Raw genomic sequence first — 25,549 nt, 5'->3', positions numbered from 1 at the left:
AAGCTTAGCAATATAGGGAGCATGCTATTGTCATTATGTTTTAAAAAATCTTTTTCTTTCTCTGTGTTTAATCTCTTCTAGTCTTAGAGAAATAGTGACTTTTTATATTATTAGCACTTAGAACGTATATTGAAGATTTGCCTTTTTCTTTTGTAGGATGAAGTGGCACACACTTTAACTGAAAGCAGAGTATTAAAGAACACTAGACATCCCTTTTTAACAGTAAGTTACTAGAGGACAGATGTTACAATCATAACATTTTAAATTTAGGGGAGTTTTATTATGGAAACTAAACTAGGAAAAAACAGCATTTTAAATAACATTCATTTAGGTATGCCATTTTCTTTGTGGATAATTCAGATTTTTTTGGAAATTATTAGACTGTATGGATGAAGTTTACAATATGCATGCATTTGTAATGCTCATTATAAATGAGTGTTTGAGACTCCTTTTTTCTTCCCATGACTTCAGCTGCTTCAAAAAAAAAAAAAAAAAGAGCAAATAAATCACTCATGGCGTTGAAGACCACTGAGGAAATGGTAGACTTAAAAAAGATTCTTCGTATTAAATATAAGTTTTATGTTATTTTTGTTTATTGGCTTCTGATTAATATTAATTGATGAGAACATTTTCTTCAGTGATATAAAGAAACTTTACCTAATTTTTTTTATAGAAATGGAGACTTCTTTTAGATATAAGTACTTTAAGAAATAAAGGAATATAGAATCCATTAAATTTATATTTCAAGATAGCATTTAAGTTAAAGATAGGCTAAGTCATGGTGTGTTTTCTTCACTAGGCATAGTATAAACTGTGACTTAAATGTATATAACTTAGTTTTTGAAACCAACTGACTTTTTTTAGTCCTGTTCATGGATTGCTTGTAATAGAGGCATAATTTGCAAAGTTTTTGTATGTTTATAGTTCCAGCAAAGTGTATTAAGATTAAAAATAACAGCTAGACTTTCAAAAGGAAGAAACTTCTAAAGATTTAGAATTATTGAGTAGGACTTTCCAGAAGTATCACTAGATACCTAGGCTTACTTTGTTATATTGTTGTGTATTTATTGTTCAGTGTAATAAGATAGCTGTGAAGTTTTAATAGTTTTATAACCTATAAAATTACCTGAAGCAGCTCTGTTGGATTATGTCATGTTATACAACCTGTATGCAAAAAGTGATGTTGAAACTATGCTAGAAACCCAAATATAACTACTATAACTGTATTCCTAAGACTTCCCCCGAAATAAGTTGTAGGCCTTAAGTTTTAGGGTCTCATGGATAAGAACTTTGGGGACCAATACAATTTCAAATAGATGACACGGTAGATTGAGAAGTGCTCATCACAATTACTGTTTATTTTTACTAAAGATCTTAGTTTTAATTTCTCCTCAAATAATACTCATTGCTAATATTCAAAATTTGTTTTGAGTTTCTTATACACTCTTATTAAGTACTCTTAAAGAAATAGACTCTTAAGGAAAAATAACAATTCATTTTATCAATCATGCTTACTGTTTCTAACTGTTCTAGAATATAGGATTTTAACATTTTTTTTTTCTTTTTCATTTCAAGTCCTTGAAATACTCCTTCCAGACAAAAGACCGTTTGTGTTTTGTGATGGAATATGTTAATGGCGGAGAGGTGAGTCAAGAAGTAAACCCAGCACTTGCATTTGCATGGTAGTATTGTCATTATTTTTAAAATTATTTAAAATATTGGTTATAATAAAATAGTTCTCTACTTCTTGATAGAGATTTTTATAGCTCTTTCTACTCCTAAATGGGAGCTGAATAATTTTCTAATTAAATATAATGATCTTTTATTTTAATAACTACTTTTATATGTAAGAAAATATAATCATATTCTTTTTTTTAACACCTTTATAGTGGTATGATTCCTATTCAGTAAACTACACATATTGCAGATGTACAATTTGATGAATTTTAATAAATGTATACACCAATAAAACTACCACAATCAAGGTTGCTAACATTTTCATCACTTCCCAAGAGGTGCAAATTTCAAATTCCCAATTTATCCTTTCCCACTCCCTTTACCCCCTGATAACCGTAAGTTTGTTCTCTATGTCTGTGAGTCTGTTTCTGTTTTATAGATAAGTTCATTTGTGTCCTTTTTTTTTTTTTTAGATTCCACATACAAGTGGTATCACATGGCATTATTCTTTCTCTTTCTGACTTCACTCAGAATGACAGTCTCCAGGTCCATTCATGTTGCTGCAAATGGCATTATTTTATTCTTTTTTATGACTGAGCAGTATTCCATTGTATATAAATGTACCACGTCGTCTTTATCCAGTAATCTATTGATGGATATTTGGGCTGCTTCCAAGTCTTGGCTATTATAAATAGTGCTCCTGTGAACATTGGAGTGCATGTGTGTTTTTCAACTATATTTTCCTCTGGATATATGCCCAGGAGTGGGATTGCTGGATCCTGGACTTTTGTTAGTTGGGAGCTTTTTAGTTAGTGATTCAATTTCAGGAGTGGTAATTGGTCTATTCATATTTTCTATTTCTTCCTTATTCAGTCTTGGAAAATTGTACCTTTCTAAGAAATTGTCCATTTCTTCTAGGTTGTCCATTTTGTTGGCGTATAGTTGCTCATAGTAGCCTCTTACGATCCCTTGTATTTCTGTGGTGTAGGCTGTGACTTCTTTTTCATTTCTGATTTTACTAATTTGGGCCTGTTCCCTTTTTTTCTTGATGAGTCTGACTAAAGGTTTATTAATTTTGTTTACCTTTTCAAAGAACCAGCTTTTAGTTTCATTGATTTTTTTTTTAGTCTTTATTTCATTTATTTCTGCTGATTTTTATGATTTCTTCCTAACTTTGGGTTTTGTTCATTCTTATTTAGCTGCTTTAAATGTAAGGTTAGGTTGTTTATTTGAGATTTTTCTTGTTTCCTGAAGTAAGCTTGTATCACTATAAACTTGCCTCTTAGAATTGCTTTTGCTGTGTCCCAGAGGTTTTGCGTTGTAGTGTTTTTGTTTTCCTTTTTCTCAAAGTATTTTTTGATTTCCTTTTTGATTTCTTCAGTGATCCATTGGTTGTTTAGTAGCTTATTATTTGGTCTCCACATGTTTGCAGTTTTTGTGTTTTTTTCCTGTAGTTGATTTCTAACCTCATAGCATTGTGGTTGGAAAAGATGCTTGGTATGATTTCAGTTTTCTTAAATTTACTGAAGCTTGTTTGGGGGGTCAACATGTGATCGATTTTGGAGAATATTCTGTGTGTGTACTTGAGAAGAATGTATATTCTTTTGCTTTTGGATGAAATTCTCTGTAGATATCAGTTAAGTCCATCTGGTCTAATATGTCATTTAGGGCCTATATTTCCTTATTGATTTTCTATCTGGATGATCTGTCTATGGATGTAAGTAGGGTGTTAAGGTTCCCCACTATTGCGTTATTGTCGATTTCTCCTTTTATAAAGTCTGTTAACAATTGCCTTATATATTGAGGTGCTCCTATGTTGAGTTGCATATATATTTACAATTGTTACATCTTCTTCTTGGATTGATCCCTTGAGCATTATGTAGTGTCCTTTGTCTCTTGTAACAGTCTTTATTTTAAAATCTATTTTGTCTGATACTAGTATTGCTACTCCAGCTTTCTTTTGATATCCATTTGTATGGAGTATTTTTTTCCATCCCCTCCTTTTCAGCCTACATGTCTCTCTAGCTCTGATGTGGGTCTCTTGTAGACTGCATATATATGGATCTTATTTTTGTATCCATTCAGCCAGTCTGTGTCTTTTGGTTGTTGTGTTTAATCCGTTTACAGTTAAGGTAATTATCAGTATGTATGTTCTTACTGCCATTTTGTTAATTGTTTTTGATTTGTTTTGTAGATCTTTTTTTTTCCTTTTCTTTTTGTTCTCTTTTCTTGTGGTTTGATGACTAGAGAAGTTCTTTTAACATTTGTTGTAAAGCTGATTTGGTGGTGCTGAATTCTTTTAGCTTTTTTTAATCTATGAACCTTTTGATTTCTCCATCAAATCTGAATGAAAGCCTCGCTGGATAGAGTATTCCTGGTTGTAAGTGTTTCCCTTCCATCACTTTAAATGTATTGTGCCACTCCCTTCTGGCGTGTAAAGTTTCTGTGGAAAAATCAGCTGATAACCTTATGGAAGTTCTCTTGTATGTTATTTGTTGTTTTTCTCTTGCTGATTTTAATATTTTCTCCTTATCCTTAATTTTTGTCAGTTTGATTACTGTGTGCCTTACTGTGTTCCTTTTTGGGTTAATCCTGTGTGGAACTCTCTGTGCTTCTTGGACTTGGGTGATTGTTTCCTTACTCTTAGGGAATTTTTCCACTATTATCTCTTTGAATATTTCCTCAGGTCCTTTTTCTCTCTCTTCTCTTTCTGGGGCCCCTATAATATGAATATTAGTGTGCTTCATGTTTTCCCAGAGTTCTCTTAAACTATCATCATTTCTTTTCATTCTTTCTTCCTTTTTCTGTTCTGTGGTATTGATTTCCACTGAGCTGTCTTTTAGCTCATTGATCCATTCTTCTGCCTCATTTAGTCTGTTCTTGATTCCTTCTAGTATATTATTCATTTCAATGATTTTATTCTTCAACTCTGTTTGGGTATTCTTTGTATTTCCTGACTCTGTGCTGAAAAACTTCTCCTGAATACTCTGAACATCTTTGCTGTCATTACTCCAAACTCTTTCTCGCATACATTGCCTATCTCCTCATAACATTTCTTCTTCGGGATTTATCTTGTGCCTTGGTCTGGAAGACATTCCTTTGACACCTCATGTTCTCTGTCTTTCTATTTGTATTTTTAGGTAGGTAGTTATGTTTCTTGACCTTGGAGAGGTGGCCCTCTGAGGGAGATGTCCTGTGTGTCCCAGCAGTACACTCTTCTCTCATGACCCAAGGGCCAGGATCCAGCCAGTCCCACTGTAGAATCTGGCCTGTGTTTGCAGATCCCTTCCACAAGCTTTGGGATTGTTGTTTTCTTATTTCTGGTATCTGTCCCCTGGTGAGTGAGGCTGGACCATAAGTTTATGCAGGTTTCCTGGCAGGAGGAGTCAGTGTCTGCTCACTGCTGGGTGGAGCTTGATCCTGGCCCTCTGGTACATAGGACTGTGCTTAAAAAATGTATCTTTTTTCCTGTATTTTTTACATGTAAAAAATTTTTTACCACAGGTGTAATTTTTTAAATCATGTTACTTAATTTTGGAAACCAGAAATGTAGGATTTATGATGCTTTACATGGTTCTTCCTCAAGTTTCACTGACAGTTGTAAAAAATTATTTTACCCATTTAAAACTCAGTTTTACAATGGCCATGCTGAAGAAAAACTGTGTTGGGCCTAGCCATAGTGAGACAGTATGTTGGTTTCCAGTCTAGTCCCTTCATGAGGAATTTGCAAAGGTGATTTTGAGTATATTTGATAATTTATATATTAACTTTAGAACCCACTCCATTGTGGTCCATTTGCTTATTAAATACCTAATGAGCAACTACTATGGATTGGACCTCAGGGGATGTAGAAATAAGGAAATATGGTACTTTCCTTTAGGAGATGAGTGTCTAATTGGAGAAATAGACAAGAAAGTATGCATATACTTTATAGTATCATTATTGCTGTGAAAACACTGATTGCTATGAGATGCAGAGAATGGGTACTTGAATCAATCCAGAAGGAAAAGAGGAGGAAAGGGAGAGAATGCCAGGGTAGGAAACCTTAAAAGTAGTTGCTAAGCTAAGTCTTAAGTGTAACTGTAAGTTAGAACAGTAAGGATGAGAGAGAGGACATTCTGACACAGAGGAAATAGAGTATTCAGAATGTGAAGGAGCATACAAGTTCTCTCCCACCTCCCTAGAGGTAGCATAGTATGGATAAAGCATAGAGTCTTGCAGAGAAAAGTCAAAGAGTCTGACCAGGTAGTCAGGATCATGTTAGGACAGATTTTTCTCTTCCAAGTGTGTAGATTTTATCCTAAAGGCAGTGAAGCATCATAGAAGGATTTCTATGTGAAATGTTTTAGAAAGAAGACTTCGTAGCAGTATGAAACTTGGATTGAAAGAGATAAAATTGGAAGCAGGAAAATTACTTGGAAGCTACTGCAGTTGGAAGGTTTTGGTAATCTGATCATAAAAATGATAAGGTTGTTAATTGAAGCAGTATTAGTGAGAAGGAATCAAATTCTAAATGATGTTTAGGTACTAGAATTTCCAGGATTTAATAACTCAGTGGAAGGAGATGGAAACCATACACTTTCCAATTTGCTGCTTGGGGAATTGTGTGGATACTGGACTGTTTATAAAGGCAGGAAACACAATAAAAGGTTTGAGTTCTGGTGGTGATCATCCTGTGTGTGAGGTGCCTTGTGGGGGCATGAAGGAGACAGGGGAGTCAGGCCAGAGGTGCTTTATTGGCAATGCTAAAACCAAGGAAGTGAAGTGTGAGATACTGTAGTTAGAAAATAAGTGGCCAAGAATGGTGCCTGAAGATACCAACATCATACATGTTGGTGATGAAAGAAGCCTAAGGAGGATCCTGGGTAGAAGGAGCCAAGTAAAAGAAACCTTAGAGGTTAAGGAGAGTATATTAAGTAAGAGTATAGTAAAGATATACAACTGAAAGATAGCAACTGAATTCATTGGATTTGACATCTGCTGGTTCCTAAGCAGAGTACCATGGATTCTTCTTTTTTTCCCCCCGTTGGTGTATTGTGTGCATCTTGGCTGTAGTACAGGATGTACAGGGGTTGGTTTGGAGCTCAGTAGAACAGGTTGTGAAAGTGAATTCAGTGCAACCTTTGGTGGACGGAAAATCAGCATCTGGAGAACTAATAAAAAGCAGTCTAATAACGCGACAAATCACGCTGCTGCTGACACAACCAAGTCACTTTCTTTTTTTATCTTGGGTATTGTCAAATTTATATGAGAAGCAGAAAAATATTGTGGAGTAAGAGTAAACTGAAAACTAGGGTGTTGTTTGGTTTAGAATGTCTCTACTTAGGACTTTCCCCCAAAATCTTACTCATAGTCTTATTTCTTTCAGGCCTATAAACTGGACCTCTGTGAATCTCTTTCGAGGCTGAAATCTCCTGGAGGTTGAGATTCACTATTGGGGAAAGTAAAACCATTATGTAGAAATGGTTCTCATCTAATAAATTTTTCACATTCTTCTGTATTCTTAATGTGGATGAATGAACCTAACAAATGAACAGAACAGTTTCAGTTATTTACTATTCTCCTCCATATTTAGCTCATTGTACATGCTATAGTCAGTTTTTTGATAAAATTCACTTTATTTTTTGCTTATGATTTCCAGTTTCATGCCATTCTTGAGATCCTCTCATACTTATTTCAGATTCTTATTATCTGGCTGGCATTTTGTCTTCAGTGAACCAAAATCATCTCATTTTAAATTCACACAAGACAGAAGTACAGGCAGTCAGTATTCTAGTTCTACTTACTAATTTATGGAGGTGTGATTTGGGTGATTTTAAAATTTGAAGTATCATTTCATACTCATAGTGATGGTTTTTAAATTTTTACTAAATTTATAGATATATAAGTATCTTTGTTGTTGTCAGGAATTTGACAAGCCAATTTCTTTACTAACTGTTGTAATTATTAATATATTTTTTGGTTCTATCAGAATTCTATTGCTTTCACCCAAAGCTTTTTCAAAAATTCTCAAGCCAAGAAGGATGCATTACAATACTCACATTAGCTAGCATGTAAAATTCAAGGCAAAATAAATTTGGGGATATTTTTAGTATATACCTTTATAATATTTCAAGCTTAGTTTCCCAAAATTCATTAAGCCAGTATATCACTGCATCTAAAGTAATAATGCAAAGACTTGACTAGCCTTAACATCTGAGATGCTTACTTTTATATCTACAGTGTCGGATGAGGTGACTAGAACTGCAGGAGGTGACCAGGATTTTATCTGTTTTCATGATTCTTCTCCATGTGGTTATGGCATAGGGTGGCAGTTTCAGAGTAGTTAAACTTCTTACACAAAGGTTGCCTTACCCCAGAGTGAGCATTTCAAGAGAGTGAAAACAAAGTACAATATATGTATGATTGGAGACCTTGAAGGAAAGAAAAAAAAGATAATGGAACAAAACAACATTTAAATATTAAAAACTGTGTTCCCCACAGTGTATACTCATTTGTGTTCTACATCTTTCACTTAACGTGATACTTTTAAAATTCATCAGTATTATTGCATATATCAGTAGTTTATTTCTTTTTATGGCTTTATTTCATTATATGGATAATGTATTTATATACATACATGTGTTTATATAATCACTAGTACATAGACATTTGGTTTTCTTGCAGTTTGAGGTTATTGTAAAAAAATTCTTGTGAATTTTCCAGTACAAATCTTTGTGTGGATGTGTAGTTTCAGTCATCTTTGGTAAATATCTAGGAATACAGTTTCTGTGTCATTTGGTATGTTCAGCTTCCTAAGAAACTGCCAGATTGTACCATTTTGCATTTCTTGGATGTTACTTAATATCATCACCACACTTGGCATGGTTAGTCTTACTTACTTTTACCCATTCTAGTGGTATGTAGTGGTATCTTACAGGTTTAATTTGAATTTCCTGAATGAATAATGATATTGAACATCTTTTCTTGTGCTGATTTGCCATGTTGTGTCTTCTTTATTGAAGTATCTGTTAAAATCTTTGGTCCATTTTTGATTGAGTTGTTTGTTTTCTTAATATTGAGTAGTCAGACTTTTTTATACATTCTCGGTATAATTACTTTATCATATATATGTTATAAATATATGATATATATATCTATTTTCTCCCAGTTTGTGGTCCCTTTTCCTTTTTTAGTAGGGAACTTTTTTCCCTCTGTATATTTTTGTTTAAATTTGTTTTTTAAAACTCATCTTGTTCATATATAATCTACACTTTTTCCCATATGGATATTGGTTATTCCAGTATCTTTTTTGTTGAAAAAGCTATTATTTGCCCCATTGACTGACCTTGACACCTTTGTCAAAAATCAATTTGTCATATGTTTGTAGCCTTTGCTCTAACACTAATATTGCTGCACTATAGAGGCAGTATCCTCAAGGACTCTACTGGGTGCCACATTTCTTAGGAAGTTTTTCCATTTTTCCTCATAAGAACAAAAAGTATTTTTGGCTCTGTGAGCCTGTAATTCTTTTTCACCTGATTCTTTCCAGTGGTCCTTTTCCTGGCCTCAGAATTTTCCTCACATACGTAAGTGCTGATTAGTAAAACATAAGTCAGACTCAGGAAGTCCATTGCAGATCGCTGGAGATCTCTCTATGGTTCTCTGACTCATGTATCATGACTACTTTGGTCTCTCTAGTCACTGAACTCTTTATCCTTAACTCAGGGATCCCTCCAGTTTCTGATTTGGTTTTCCCTCCCTTTGTTATGTTCTGTACGGTCTCCAGGCAACAAGCTGAAACAACCATAATTATCATATTGTTTCCCTTTTCTTTGGGATCACTATACCTTGAAGGCTAATGTTTAATGTATGAAAATATTTGTTTTATTTATTTTATATGGTTTTCTAGTTGTTGAAGAAGGGAGTGTAAATCTGGTATGTGTTACTCAACCATGCTGAAAGCAAAGTCTCTAACGATAATAGTTTATGAATATTTCCACTGGATGCAAAATTTTAGGATGCATTTTTTTTTCTTTTGAGAACTGGACATATTGTTCCATTGTCCTTTGCTTACATATTCTCTGAGGAGAAGTCTGGGGAAATTCTCTTATTTGTTCTTCTGTATGTAATGTTTTTCCCTTCAGAAATTTTTTTAAAGATTTTCTGTTTATCATTGGTTTTTAAGTAATTTTAGTGTGATCTGGCTGGTATGTTCTGAGTATTAATGCATATTTGTGAGTTTTAATCTTACTTGGTTTCATTGAAATACTCTGTCCATTTATTATTTTTGTCCTAGTTTGGAAAAATTCAGGCATTAGTTTGTAGTTTTCCTCCCCTTTAAGGATTTGCTGTTATATATGTTAGACTCCTTGATGCTCTCCTACAGGTTGCTGGGGTGCCTTTTTTTTTTTTTTTTTTTTTTTTTTTTAGGTACAGTTTATATAGTTTTCTTCTATAATTTCATGTACTTACAGTGTCTAATCTAGTGTTAATGCCATCTAGTGCATTTTTTAATCAGATATGGCATGTTTTATTTTTGAAAGTGCCATTATTTCTTTCTCATTGCCTCTTTATGTTCATGTACTACTCTAAAGTCACTGTCTATTAATTCAATCATCTTTTTTTTTTCTTAAGGTCTGTGTCTAATGACTGATTTTTCTGTTGTTGATAGGTCATATCTTCCTGCATCTTCTCATGCATAGTAATTGTTGATTGGATACTCGATAGTTTGAATTTTACATGAGTGTCTGGATTTTGTTTTCTTCCTTCAAAGAGTGTTACATCTTGTTCTGGAAGGCAGTTATTTGCATATATGATATTTTCCACTCTTGTTTGTTAGCTTTGTTAATGTATGTTTGTCTTTACTCTGACTTCTTTGAAATATCCACAGAATGCCTGGGTGTTCAGTAATGACACTGTTCTGACTGATTAGAAATTGAATTTCTGTCAGCTCTGTGGGGAATTATTTAGCACACAGATCCCCATTCCTTTTCTGCTTATTCTTTTAGAGTTTGACCTTACACATGCATTGCTTGGTCTCAGCAGCAGACTACTGTGTAGATTATATAGCTTCTTCCTCACTGGTGTTCTGTCCTACAAATGCCAACAACTTCACCTTCCTCAAAATCTGATACTTATCTCTAACAGCAAGGCTTTTATGTTATGCTCAGAACTTCCTTTCCTATATAACATTCTAGAAAATGTCCCCAGACAGAAGACAGGTGATTTTAGGGTTCATTTCATTTGCTTCTGTTTTCACAGGGATCATAGTTCTGCACTGCCTGTTGCCCACTATCTAAAAAGAGTTCTGTGGTAAATTTTCCCCAGTTTTCATTTTTTTGTTTTATATATTTCTGTTCAATTGTTTAGGACAAGAGAAGTCTAGTCCCATGAATTTTTTATTCCTGTTTTCTAGTGTTTAAAGTTAGTTTCATATTTTATATTTAACTATCAGTTGCATCTGAAATTTATTTTGTTATAGTGTTGGATAGAAATCTAATTTTTAAAATTTTCAACGTGGTTGGAAAGCTGTTTTCACATTTTTGTCGAATATACTCCTGCAAGAATATCCTTATGTAGAAGACTTCTACATTGTCTTTTTTTAAAAAGAAATTTCTAGAAGAACTATTGTATTTTAAAATTATATTGATACATATTGTGAATTGCCCTGCAAAGAGTTTCTGTTTACATACCAGCCACCAGTGTATGAAATACTTATCTCATCACACTTTCACTAATAGTACTATTTCTTGAAGTGTTAAATTGTCTCATTTATGTTTTTATCTCTACTGCACTGATTATTATAAGGTGACATATTTTCATTTCCTGTAATAATTTGTATTCCTCTTATGTTGTCTATGTCCTTTCCCCTTTTTCCCCTTGTATTTTTGTCTTTTTTTCCATATGATTTCTTTATATATTAAGCTTATGAACTTAGTCATATTTGTCATAACTATTCAATTTTATTTATATTTTTGCTATTTCATGTAGTTAATTCTACCAGTTTCTCCTTTTATGATTACATTTTTTTTCTTCTACAAAATCTTTTTTCATCCTGAGATCAGATAACTTTTGATCCATATTCTCTAGTTTTTAAAATTACATCAGAGATGAATTTTGTTAGGATGTGAGATGAAAATCAAATTTTACTTTACTCTAGAATTAAGCAATTATTGTTGTACCATTTATTAATGTCATTTTTCCCATATACTTATCAACTGTACCATATTTTAAATTTTTATAAAATAATCTGTTTCTGGATGCCTGATTTCATTGATCTTTCATATAATTTTTGTGCCTAGTCCATGTGAATTGTAGCTTTGTAGTATCTCTCAATTTTTTTCAGGCAGAAGTTTTCTTGAAAGCATTAATATGTTAGAGCAAAAATCTTCTGCTTCAGTAATACCTTGGCTTCACTTTTTCAGAAGGAGTCATGTACCATTTCTACCTTTACATTCTCTTAGTGCACCTAAGTATGACATTTCTTCCCTGAAAAGTAACAAGTACCCTAATCCCTATGCCTGGTAAACACTAACTTCTCGAAACTTTCTTTCCCTTTATTCTTATGGTATATTCGTGTTTCCTTTTGTACTTCTTATAGGACTCTATTTCAACATCCTATCTCCTTATACGTAGTGATACGCTAAGATTCTGACCTTAACTCTGTTTTCAGTTTCTACTAAATTTCTGGGCTAACATTGCTTCCTTGGTGTTAACAATACTTTTTATATAAATGACTTCCATATCTACCCTTGGGTCCCATAGTTCTAAAGTTGTGCTATCAAGTTCTCATTTAAATATCAGCAGGTCAAAATAAAATCCATTGCTTCTCTGTTACCAACCCATTCATTTCCTTTACACTGCTGGCAGCAACATCTACTGAGCCATCCATAGAGAAACTTCAACAGCGTTGCCCAAAGGTACAAGCTAGTTCTCTCGGGAATATTGACTCTCGAAATGTATATTAGTACCACTCTAGGTGAAGTCCCTCAGAAGCTCTTACCCATCTCAATTGTAACTTCTGATATTACCAAACATGCTTACTTCTTTAAGTGTGCTCTCTATTTTATAACTGCGTATTTTTAGTGGAATTGTTTATGTATCTGGTTGTTCTAACCAACCAGTGGTATTCTTACAGATTTGTACCATTTACTCTTGTGTCTGCAGCTTTTTCATAGCAGTTGTACTAAACCAGCGTTCAATAACTTTTCTTGCACTTTATGAATTATTTACCTGACTACTATAGTCTTCGATTTTTTAATTGATTTTCTAATTGCTGCTAGAGTTGTTTTTTTAATTAAACTAATTTTTAACCCAAATGTCTTTGACACTCCTTATTTACAGAATTAATCTCTAAACCATATCATGGCAGTCGAGGTCCTAAACAATCTAGCCTCATCTTTTTCTTTAAATTTTTTCCTTAAGTGCTGTCACTGTCCTTAATGTGTATTGTTCTTAGGCTACATGCGTTCCCTGCATGTTGTTTCCTTCCTGTTACTTTTTTTTTTCCCTTTAGAATTAATTCCTTCTACAAACATTTGTTAATTACCTACTCTCTGCAGGTACTGTACTAGGCTGTGTTTGAAATATTAAGATGGATAAAACTTGCATAGCACTCTTTTGTAGGCTTCTCTTATATTCTCCATTTGTGAAAAATCCCAACTTTCAAAACCAAAGTGAAATAGTAATTTATCTGTGAAGTCTCCTCAGATCATCCCAGTAAAGATTAATCATCCTTTGCCTCCAAAGCACTTCTTTTAAAATTAAAGTATAGTCAGTTGACGATGTTGTGTTATTTTCTGGTGTACAGCATAGTGATTCAGTATTACATGTGTGAATTCCTTTTCATGTTCTTTTTCATTATAAGCTATTATAAGGTATTGAATATAGTTCCCTGTGCTATACAGTAGGACCTTGCTGTTTATCTATCTTATATATATAATAGTTAGTATCTGCAAATCCCAAAGCACTTTTAATATCAGAATTACAACATTTATCACAGATCTCTTGTTTCTTTGTCTATGCATGTATCTCCTTTATTGGGTTGAATTTCTTAAGATCAGGGATTATGTCTTACCATCGTATGCCCTCTTTTTCTTGTCCCACTGCACAATACAGTGACTTTAAAATAATTGATGCTTACTAAATGGGAAGTTGGTTCAAAGCCAAGGTAGAGACTGAAAAGGACTATTCAGAGAGTTAAGTAGAAGATCAGGAGAGTTGTAGTACCAAAGCCAAGCAGTAAGGACAGGGTAATAGCTTCTAAGCTCTAGAACAAGAGGTTCTTGGTTATGTTAAAAAGAATAAGTCCCATAAAGTAGCAAGGGCAGACATCAGAGGACATCAGATTGAGAAATAAATAGAGTCCTTCTCCTGAAGTTTTTTTTTTTTTTTTTCTAGCTGATGTTTTTATAGAAAGTGGCTGGGAGACAAATTGAAGATTTACTGTCTAAATAAAAATCTAGAAGCCTTCATGTATTGTGTTGATTTAGGAAGATCTGTATCTTCTGTAAAATAGATGAGTAGGTTCTAGGCTTGACATTTTAAGAAAATTTAGAAATCTAACTATTTTCATCCCATTAGAAGACTGCCATAAATCTGGATAGAGGTCACAGGAGTTCCTTCAGTCAAAATTAGTGATATTTTGTATAAAGGATGGCAGAAATTACTTTAACCTAGAAATTCTTCCTAATGGTTTTCCTGATAATCCGTGCTTCTTTCTACTTCTTGTCTTTGTTTGAATAGTAAGGCGTTAATCATATGCATATGCTTCCATAAAATGAACGAATTTTGAAACATATCCCTGAGTAATAGTTCACATTAGTTTGATTTTTGGCATACTATCTTTGATTGTTTGTAAGACACATTGAACTTTTCTGCAATCAGAATGGCTTTTATATTTGACGGTGTGTCATAGTTTTAATTGACATTTTTTTCTTTCTTGGTGTTAACATAAAATATGATGGAATTGTAATCTGTAGCACCTTAGACTTGATAAAATATGACAATATAGTAGAGAACATTAAAGTTTAGAGACTATCTGCCAGTATTTTAGTTGTACTGTAACTAATGTTGAGCTGGTCTTTTTTGGCAATAGTTGCCAAATGGGTGGCAAGATTCTACCTCCTTCTCTGTGCTATGACAATGTGTTATGCTTAAATTTTATCTTAAAATAATGATAGGCCCTTAAGTGGAGGTGGAAGTGGGAAAGGGGAAGAAGGACTCTGTATGGAACCTCTTTTACTTTACCTAAATTATAATTTGGTGTGTGAGGAACAAATCTCGGTTAAACTGTAATTCTTATAAATTTGTAGAAGTAATGCATGTAAAGGTATACTTAATGCCTGATCTTCCAGTCAATGATACATTGATTGATTTGATCATTCCTTTAATCAAAGATATGTATTGAGTACATACTCTTATGTACTCAGCACTGCCAACAATCTTTTATTGTTCTTGGCAAGTTTCTTAATACAATGAAATAGTACAACAAAGGTCAGCAGTCAATTCATAGTGCCTGAGGCCAGCTCCTTCCTTCCCAAACATTGTTGAACTGAGAGATGAGACAGGCAGTTTGTTAAAGAGCTGGCCTAAATGGAGAACTGGAAGCTTAACCACAGTGAGCACCCAGTAGATCCTTGTTAACTGTTGAATGAAATATCTTTTAGGTGATATAATAGGAAATGGATGGACTTACAGTTTTAAATGATTATATGAAGAAAGATTGGTGTCATAGTTAATTATTGTTGAAATAGAAAGAATATACATTGAGAACTCTTAGGGAAATAATGGGACCTTCTCTGTCCGTTTTGGATATTACTAAGAGAAATTGAAAACTTAGAACCTCACAGTTTCTCACTACAGAAAACACTGATTTAAACTTTGAAAACATGTCTAGAGATACCATGATGAGTCAGAAGTTGTAGACTTTCTAAGTTCCTACAGATCGGTTTTCACACATCAGCATTCCTTTCTTTGAAATCAAATGTAAATCAAATAATTAAGTAGAAATATTACATCTATGCTTGTGTTCATTTATTTTAATAATGTCTCAGTACCTCCTCGTTGAAAGAGTGAAGCAACAATACACTGAGGAGGAGATGGAACCTGATGATGCATTCTTTTTTCCTCTGGTAACTGAAGGTTAAATGGGTAGCAAGCAGAATGCCTTAAACAAGATTGGTATATTGATTAAAACGCTGATTTAACAGCCTGCAGTCTCCCCTTGGAAACCTGGAAAAGATAAGCCAGCTGCTGTCTAAGAGTGCTCAGTGTCCACTGAGAGTACAGTATCTATCATCACAATATGGTGATGAGAGGTGTTTTATGTTTGTGTTAATTTCCCCCACTAAATCAGTAATTATTACAATCCTGTCCCTGCTGTTTACCCTGCAGCTGTTTTTCCATTTGTCGAGAGAGCGGGTGTTCTCTGAGGACCGCACACGTTTCTATGGTGCAGAAATTGTCTCTGCCTTGGACTATCTACATTCCGGAAAGATTGTGTACCGTGATCTCAAGGTAAAACAGAAAAGTAATCAGAATTTGTTTTTGCAGAGACTACGGGGACAATCACAAAGTAATTACAAAGTTACACAGTTTGGAGAAAAGCAGATTTAGTTGGGAAAAAACCCCACTCTGTTAAAGAATGTAGTTCACTGTATTTGACAGCAAATTTCATTCACCGAAAAGTGTGTAGTTCCTTTATGTCCGAGTTTTTGACATACAAAATAAGTTCTGCTTGACTGCTCTGATCAAATAGGAGCTACTGGTAATAGTTTTGTTTTTCTGTAAGTCTTATGAGTAATGTTAAACGTCCGATTAAAAGTCAAGTAACTGCAAGTAACATTTTACTATAGATTTTATTATTATGTTTTAACATCCTATGAGGTATTATGAAAAATCTTTTATAATAAAGAAGATTATTTGGGGGAAAGAAAATATTTGATTTTGGTATTAACTTTTTAGTGGAGTTAAATACCTGAAGTATTTTAATATAACCTTTTATCGATTAGTTTACATTTTAAAAAGCACTGTATTTGTTTTTATCAGTTAAATAGTGACTTTATTTCTCTATACAGTTTCTTTCTGGGGAAACCCTCAGAATAGCTCAGAGTTTGGCAAGCTTTCTGTGAGGACAACTAGTAAATATTTTAGACTTTGCTGCCCTTTACAGCTTCTTTTGCAGCTCCTCAGCTTTGCCATTGTAGGATGAAAGCAGGCACAGGCAGTGTGTCAATGAGCGCATCTGGCTGTGTTCCAGCAAAACTTTAATTACAAAAACAGGCAGTAGGCAAGATTTCACCTACAGGCCATAGTTTGCTGACCCCTGGAGTAGAATGTAAAAGGTAGTAGTAATTCTCATGACATTGTTTTGAATTAGATTGGCCATATTAAGGAAATTTGTACCATGACACACTCTGAACAAATTGTAAATGTGACTGTTTTACTTTCTTAAAAAGTAAATCATATAGTAATCTTGACTTATTAAAGTTTGACACAGAATTGCTTTGTTTATCAAATACTACTTCATTTAAAATATAATTTGATTTGTAGAAATAGAAATTATGAGAGTCTTTCATGAAATTTATGAAATGAGGTTTATGTCTGCGTATTTCGGCATGTAACAGGAATCACAATTATCCCCTCACTCCCACTCATTTGTTTAAAACATCTGTGATTCTTAACTCATCTATTTAGGCAGTTGTCTGGATTATTTGAAGATGTTGCTGTCATGTACCTTTATATTATGAAGGACCCTAAGAAGTAACTGTCTCAAAAAGTATCATTTTACATGGTGACAATGAAATATAGTATGTATGTTTGTATAGCACGTTATTATTTATTAAAGGTTTTTATTTTATATAGTTTATATTTTTATTTTATGTTTATTTTATTTAACATATTATTGTTTATTAAGGAAGTTAACAAAATTCTGTTTTTAGGAAAAATGGACTATGGCCCTATAATCTAGATCAGGGATGATCAACTGTAAGTGCCAAAGTGGACCCAAGATGAATATAATCAACTGTATGATTATGTTTAGCCTGCAGCTTTTTATAGCCAGGAGTGGTAGAATTCAGCATCCATGTATCTGATGTCTGCATGGCCAAATAAGCCTATAATTTTTAAATGCCTTGAATCTAGATTTTTTTTGAAAAGGATTTAATTATATGGTATGACAAAACTTACCAGTTTTATAGCATTTCCAAATTTGCTTAGAAGTAGTTAGCTTTTTTTCTGCCTAATTACGCTCAACTCACTCCCACTTTATATTGTTTGAATACTCTTTGTAGGGAGAAAGGAGGGATTTCCTGGATTTAAGGAAATGAGAGTAATTTTGAAGTACTCAGTAATATATCCAAAATGCTTAAAGCTGGAAGATAGACTTGTTAGTCTAAAGAAACAAAGAAAAGAATGCTCATTTGATTGCTAGCATTGATTAAGAAATGATATAATTGGGATGATCTTGGTCAGTATTCTCCATTAATCATTTGTCATTAGATGAACCAACATATCGATAAGTTGAAATTCATTTAACATGGGTTTTTGTTGCTCCATCCTTTCTAATGATGAAATTAGACCAAATTTATTAAAGCTGCAATATAAAGTACCTACTTTATATATGAGTATCAGTCATATAGTTACCATATGCATAGACCACTAACTTTACTAGGCATAATATTAAGTGGTCTCTGCTCTCTGTTTTTTTAATATAGCTTTAACTTAAAGGTCTAAGTATAGCATAGGATAGAATCCATGGAATATACACCAAGAAAAATGCATAATGTAAAAAGCCAGACATTCTAAATTTATACAAGTGTTATTTGTATCCATATTGCACAGGATTATGCATGATAGAATGAGATCTTTTAAGTAGGATCATAGAAATTCAGAGCTGATCCATAGTTTACAGGGGAGGCCATTGAAGCCTGTAAGCCTAGTAAGTGACTCAGAGTAATGGACTAAGTTGGTGACATAGTCAAGATTATTGGAAACCATGAATCCTAGCTCCAGGTATGTTTTCATTACACGATTCTGCCTTTCTAGAGTTAAAATGAACTTAGATGGGGTAGATGCCTTGGATTAACTCTAGGAGATCATTGTAAATCTAAAAGTGGAATAAAACTGCCAAAGATGAGAAAAAGAACATCTTAAATATATTTATATAAAATATATTCAAAAGAGCATTATCAAAAATTGAGGTTCCCACTTTGATTGATTCATCTCAGGTTTGTCTCTGTCATCTCCTTACTAATGACCCTGTGTTTATTCAAATACAAATCCATTTGAGATGCCTATGGTAGCTGCACCTCTCAAGTAAATCAGTGCCTATTTGCCACTCCCCCATTCATCACTGGAGGCAAAAAGCCTTATTTCATGTGCAAGTTGTTTTAAGACATTTTATCAGTTCATAGTTCCTAATAACTTGGTGTTCAGAGCAACAAATAAATTATTGCATCCTTTTTTGTACTTTAAAAAGTAAGTTTGCTTAATTTATTAATACATCTCATGATATTAATTTTTTTTTTCTGGTAAGGACCCAAATTCCTTGTGATTAATTAGGAAAAACTGATGTTGCTTTATAATAGCCTAAATATTTGAAGAAATCTCTTCTAAGACTGTGTCAGTAGTGCAGATTTTGTTAAAAATTCCTTTTCCACTTAGCTCGTATTTTTGCACGTGTAACTTTTCTTTCCAACAAACATGGCCATCCAAGTACAGAATAGACTAAATAGGGACATTTGCAAAGGTACATATAATGATACTGTAATTCATTAAGAATTAATTTCTCCCAAGAGTTTATGACAGGGCAAGAGGCAGAAAATAATATATAAATTGCTTTTGTATTCTACTTGTGGAAAATTAATCTTGTTTTCTACCTAATCAGAGAGTTTAATGGTTAATTTAACCACTTACATTGTTAATGTGAGAAACTGCCAACAAGATTTAGATAATTTCTAAGACTCAGTGATGGATAGCACAAAGGAATGGTTTCAGAGAGTCTTTTACCACAGCCCTCCCAATCTGCATCAGCTCCCAAATAAACCCAACAGTCTAAATGAAAACAACATGCTTACTTTATATACTGAGTCTCAAGACACATCCCCCAACTCCTACTTCTAAACAGTCACTGTGGATTCCCTCTTTTATGAAAATTTTAAGCACTGCTACTAAGAACCCATTCCACTTCTAACATTAAATTGTACTATTGGGCTATGTTTCTTATGTGTAGTAAATTCTTAAATAGCTTGGCAACCTGGGTGGGGTCTCTGCTACTGTATATAGTGAACCTTTTCTAGGTAGGAAGGTTTAAAGTGAAGAAATATTTTCCTTTCAGTATTTTAACACACTCTCTTAATTCCACAGTCATGAAGTTCCTGCAGGTTAGCTTGTGTGACATTTTGGCAGTTTGATACTCATAAACCTCAATATGCAGTGTGCAGAGGAGGAATTTCCTACTATATTGTTGGGCCTGAGGCAGTCTTGTTACAGAACCCTGAGTTTGATACAACTGTGCTAAAATGGGGTTGTAAGAGTGAATGAAGGGACTTGTTTGTTTATATTGCTACAATAGTTGTCAGAGCCCTTAGGAACTGCTGTTTGCATTCCTTTGTTTAATCACAAAATGTCAGCCATCTAATTAAAATGCTACCTAAAAGATATGTGTGTGTGTGTGTGCCTATATTATAGATAGATCTTAGAATATATGTATGAATTTTATATTAGAAACTTAAAAAAACTGAAAGTTAAAAACTTTTAAACTTTCTAATAGCAACTTGGCTTGTTTAAGAGCAGGGCTTCCCAGGCTGTGTGCTTAAGCCACAGCCTCTCTCAACCCACCAGGCGATTAGAGGAGCCTCTAGGCCAGTCAGTTCCAGTGACAAGCAGCCAGCCTACTGATCCTGGTGCACCCTACGCATTTCATTTTTTACTGTGCTATGAAGCCTAAAGGGTTGGCAAGCAGTGTGTTAAAAGCAGCTCAGATTTTAAGAGTTTAACTTTATTCTAGGTACCAGCAAGAGCAGAAAGGAGCATAGTGCTTTCTTGCTATTATTTCTGGTTCACAAAGTACAGAGGGAAAAAGATTTCAAAAGCTACCAAATCAAGACCCTCTGTCAGTAATGCCTGTTCACTTCAATTGGGTAAAAAGTGTTGCCTTTTTTTTAATGGAAACTCCATGAAGTATATGTCAAAGATTTTTGTCTCTTCAATGTGTGAGCTGTCAGATAACAAACAACCTTCTGATACAAATAGTAAGCATTAACTAGATTTTTAAAATGTAATCTTTTCTTTAAAAACCTACTGTTTGACTCATACATTGCTTTTGCCAATGGGTGCATCCATAAAGCATAAACATAATGCCCTGCTTTCAATCCTAGACACTAAGACTGACAGTGGAGATAAAACAGATGCATCTGAAGTTTTATAATAGAAAATACCTGAACAGTCAGTGGCCATATACATTTTTCATTTTGTGGCCAAAAAAAGGGAAGAAGGAAAGCATTAGATTTAGGAGAGAGACCAAAGAAAGATCATTTGTAAATATTTTTATTCCTCCTTTACACAGTAGAAGGGTTCCTAAAAGTGTTTGACTAAATCCCCTTTATGTTAGTGTCAAGTGCATTAAGGAAGTTATTTCCAGGTGTTTTTGATGTATCTAAGCCATCGATCTGCTTTGAGAACACTGTGCATCCTTCACATTTGTGAATTACAAAACTAATGGTTTTTATATTTTATGAAAACTTGGTTATGCATCTTCATAAAATTATTATTTTTTTAAAAGACTGGATACTTAATTACCTCTGATCTTTATACAAGATTAGATTTGGGAATATCATTTGTTTTATGGTGATGCATCTCTGACTATTATTCACACTTTTGATGGACAAGTTGTTTTTGTCATTCATGCTTAGCAAAATGACATATCAGGATGGTGAGAGAAGGAAGGTAATTAATGGAATAAGATGGATACTATTATAAAATAACTGGCTCAAAAATTGTGAAATATTTGTGTTCTGTTATTTATTCAAAAGAAATTGTTGTGTATCGAAAGTGTTTTTAATGAAATTACCAAGTTGACAAAAGTGTCTTTTCCATTTCTGAACTTTGCTCTCTCCTTTAACATACAGTGTTGTCTAGAAGAGCACACAACATTTTGATATGTTACAAATCAGCCATTAAACTCTCCATGTTTAATAAATGATCAGTACATTTATTGGTTAAGTTCTACATTCAACATCTCATTTAATTCTAAAGACAATACATTGGGTTATTTTATAGAAGTTGAGGCATATAGATATTAAAAGCATGCCCAAAGCTATAGTGAGGAAGGGGTAAAGTTTGAATTTACATATAAGTTCTCTGACTTGATTCCATAATCTTATCCATGTTACTCTACTGCCTCCCATGCAGTATGCTACCTTTCCCCCATTATCATGACCTCTGCCCCATTTCTCACAGTCATCCCGTAGGTTGACCTTATTTCTGACTATATCATGATTTTTTAAGCTGATTTATAAAACAAGTAGAATGACCAACTGTCCTTGTTTGCCCAGAACTTCCCCAGTTACTGACCTTTTAAGTCCCGTATCCCAGGAAACCCCCTCAGTTCTGGGCAAATTGGGACTCTTGGTCACCTTCACACTATTTCTTTTTCCTTTTTTCTTTTTTTTTCTTTTTTTACATTTTTTTATTGAGTTAAAGTCATTTTACAATGTTGTGTCAAATTCCAGTGTAGAGCACAATTTTTCAGTTATACATGAACATACATATAGTCATTGTCACTTTTTTTTTTTTTGCTGTGAGCTACCACAAGATCTTGTATACATTTCCCTGTGCTATACAGTATAATCTTCTTATTCCAACCCTATTCCTGCATCTCATTTCATTTCTCATCCCTCAACCCTTGGTATGTTAGAGATAAGATATGAGATTAGAGAATTAGGTACCAATCAAGATTTTTCAAATTTATGTACCTCTTGGTATAAAAAAACATTGTTTATGCATTTTGATACTTCTGTACCCATTCACTTCAAAATAGTCCTGTCAAAATGTGGAAAATTAGCACATTAGTGCATGCTGTCATGTTTCCATGAATATGTTGCAGTGCATATAAAATATATAAAGACAATTGGCATAATATGCACCAAACTGCACAATTTATTTGCTATTAGTATGTATTATTTGAAGTTTTTATAAGAACTTTTATGTGTGCTGTGCACCAGAGATAGACACATTGTAATTGATGGTACTTCAGTTAAAAAGAAAACTAATGTATTATAAAAGATCTTGCAACATTTTAAGAACTTAATTTGATTTTGTTTTTATATATTATAATGTATTTATGTATTAAAACAATAAGCATATTTTTTAAAATTAAGAACAGGGCATATATATTTTTATTCAACAAAACAGTGGACTCTCCAGTGTATACTACTTTTTCTCGTTACGGCAAGATAGGAGCAGGAGAAGAGGGTGTTGTTTGAAAGAGAAGGAAAAGAGGGAAAACATCAGAAGCATGAAGAAGAAAAAGGTTTCCAAAACAGAGAGGAAAAGAGAAATAGAGATTCTTTCTTGATGTTTCTGATTAGTTTCAGTATCCAGGACTCATTGCCATTTGTGCAAATTGGGTTTGATTTTTAGGTTCCAGTTAGTAAGAGAATCATGAGGAAGATGCATGGTATCTGAATTTTATAAAATAAAAGAACTTTTATGTTTGATAGCTTCAGCAGTATATTTAGGGTTCATTCCACTATCTCAAGACAAGTCAAAGACAGACACACTTCTCTGAAGTCTGTGCAGTTCATGAAACATGTATTGAGCATTGAATTCAGTGGATAGCACATTTAAGTACTATACTTGAAGGCTTAATGTCTGTTCTGAGCTTTCCTTCACTGAGCACAGCTTGCTTAACTCTATTTACTTTCTGGTTTATAAGACATTGGATAATACGACAGAGCATAACATATTTTATATGATTGGCATCTGTTTATGTTCTTATATGGAATTCTGTTTTGAATTTGATACTGACTTCAGAGTTTGGGTAAGCACTTTCATAGATCACGTTAAGGAGTAGAATAACTGTCTAGTCCCTAAATAAGTTAATTATCATTCATCCTGCTAATGTATTTTTTCACATGTGTTTTTTTGTGTATGCATTTCTTGTTTATTCCCTTAGGCTGTAGCTCCATGACTGGGCCCCATCTATATATAAGGCTATGAAAGATCACAATTCAGAGCTCATGTATTTCTGCATGGTGATAATTGTAACTTTGGATTCAAATGGGAAGAAAAAGATCAGTTATTGTTGCTCTTTTTAAGTACATTGGCTTTGCACAAACTCTTTACCCCCTTGCATTTCATAATTTTCACTTGAGGAAGATGATCTTGCTATTTGGTTACATCTTTAAGATTATCTTTGGTGTTTTTGTATTAATAGGCTCAAAGAGATTCCAACTTTATAATATCTGTGCTATATATTTTTATCAACTGTTAAGTGTTTAACTTTGATATTCTTATGTTTAAAAGGGTTGGTGTTTCTTTATTACAAAGAACTGCAAAAGGGGATATTGCCTTACCTTACAAAATGAGATTTAGATTTGATTTACAACCACCACCAAAAAAAATTTTCTGTAAGTGAATGTTTTATAATAACAATAGACTCCTAAGAGAAATTGTTGAAATCCATCTGTATGTATCTAGAAGAAGATGGTTGTCTCTTTGGGATTGTTTAGATCACAATTTATTAAAAAAAAAAAAAAACAGAAAAATAGGATTGATGTTTGCTTTGGAAAGTTAATTAAGCTTTAGTTCTCAGAACTCACACAGTAATGGCTCTTACTCCCATTGGTTTAAAAATCAATAATTTTATTATCATAAAGTATCTGATAAAACATGTTTCTTCTTATACATCAATAAGAAGCTACAGTGTTTGTAAGTACTGAAAATTCTATTAATTCCAACTGTGCTCTCTTTCCAAAATATCTTATTCAGCATTCAGTTATTTTTCAAAGCAGTGTTTTCCTATTTTTGACGACTATAGAATAAATTATGTCATCTTTCTTACTACACAGTTGGAGAATTTGATGCTGGATAAAGATGGCCACATAAAAATTACAGATTTTGGACTTTGCAAAGAAGGGATCACAGATGCAGCCACCATGAAGACGTTCTGTGGCACACCAGAGTATCTGGCACCAGAGGTAGGCTATGGCTCCATAGGAAAAAAGTAACACTGATGTAATATTTTGCAAAGTAAACCATTTAGGCATTAAAAAAAATTGTAGTACCTACTACTTTGACCTTGATTTCAACATGAATCAAATCTGTTTTGCTCCCACTTGTTTAACATGGTATTATAGGGCAAGAATATATAGAAATTAAATTTTATTAACTTTATGAGCACAAAGTACTATGCAGTAGAAGTCAATATTTATTTCTTGGCCATATGTGTTTTATTTCTTGGTTATACCTTTTTTGATTTATTTTTTAAAATAGAATAGTCGGAGGACTTCAGCAAGAATATTAACAGTTTTATAAACCACCTTGGGTTTTCCTTAGAAACAAAGAAACAGTGATAATTTGGATTTGTAGTATTGCAGGTTTTCATACTTAATTCCTTTGGGAAAGTTAATGAAATGACAGTAACTACATTTTGGAATTCATATCAGAGCAAGTGCCAACTGGTAACCTCCCCATGCTGAGGATTCTACAATAATTCATTAATTTGTTTTTTTAACAAATATATATTACTTGTCTACTATATACTGGGTATTTGTCTGGGTGCTGTGGTTGTAGGAACAAGACACAAAGGACCCTCTTCTCAGGAAACTCACTTCTGGTGGAGAGAGACAGAATAAAAATAAATAAATAACATAATGTCATGTAATGA

General features: G+C 33.4%; 1 protein-coding gene across 7 annotated transcripts in view; it reads left to right on the top strand.

Annotated features, from left to right (window-relative positions):
• The window catches only part of AKT3 (AKT serine/threonine kinase 3), a 207,549-nt gene that overhangs the window by 148,542 nt on the left and 33,458 nt on the right, over window positions 1–25,549 (top strand). For all 7 annotated transcript variants that reach the window (XM_032466537.1, XM_032466539.1, XM_032466538.1 and 4 more), the window contains 4 exons: window positions 157–222; window positions 1,576–1,644; window positions 16,054–16,176; window positions 24,732–24,860. In XM_032466537.1, the coding sequence (XP_032322428.1) occupies window positions 157–222; window positions 1,576–1,644; window positions 16,054–16,176; window positions 24,732–24,860 (387 nt within the window). The remainder of the gene's footprint in view (window positions 1–156; window positions 223–1,575; window positions 1,645–16,053; window positions 16,177–24,731; window positions 24,861–25,549) is intronic.

The sequence above is a fragment of the Camelus ferus genome, chromosome 23, assembly GCF_009834535.1.
Source record: "Camelus ferus isolate YT-003-E chromosome 23, BCGSAC_Cfer_1.0, whole genome shotgun sequence".
Taxonomy (NCBI): Eukaryota; Metazoa; Chordata; class Mammalia; order Artiodactyla; family Camelidae; genus Camelus; species Camelus ferus.
Note: the sequence above shows the minus strand (reverse complement) of the source record. Positions and strands in the feature narration are given on the sequence as shown.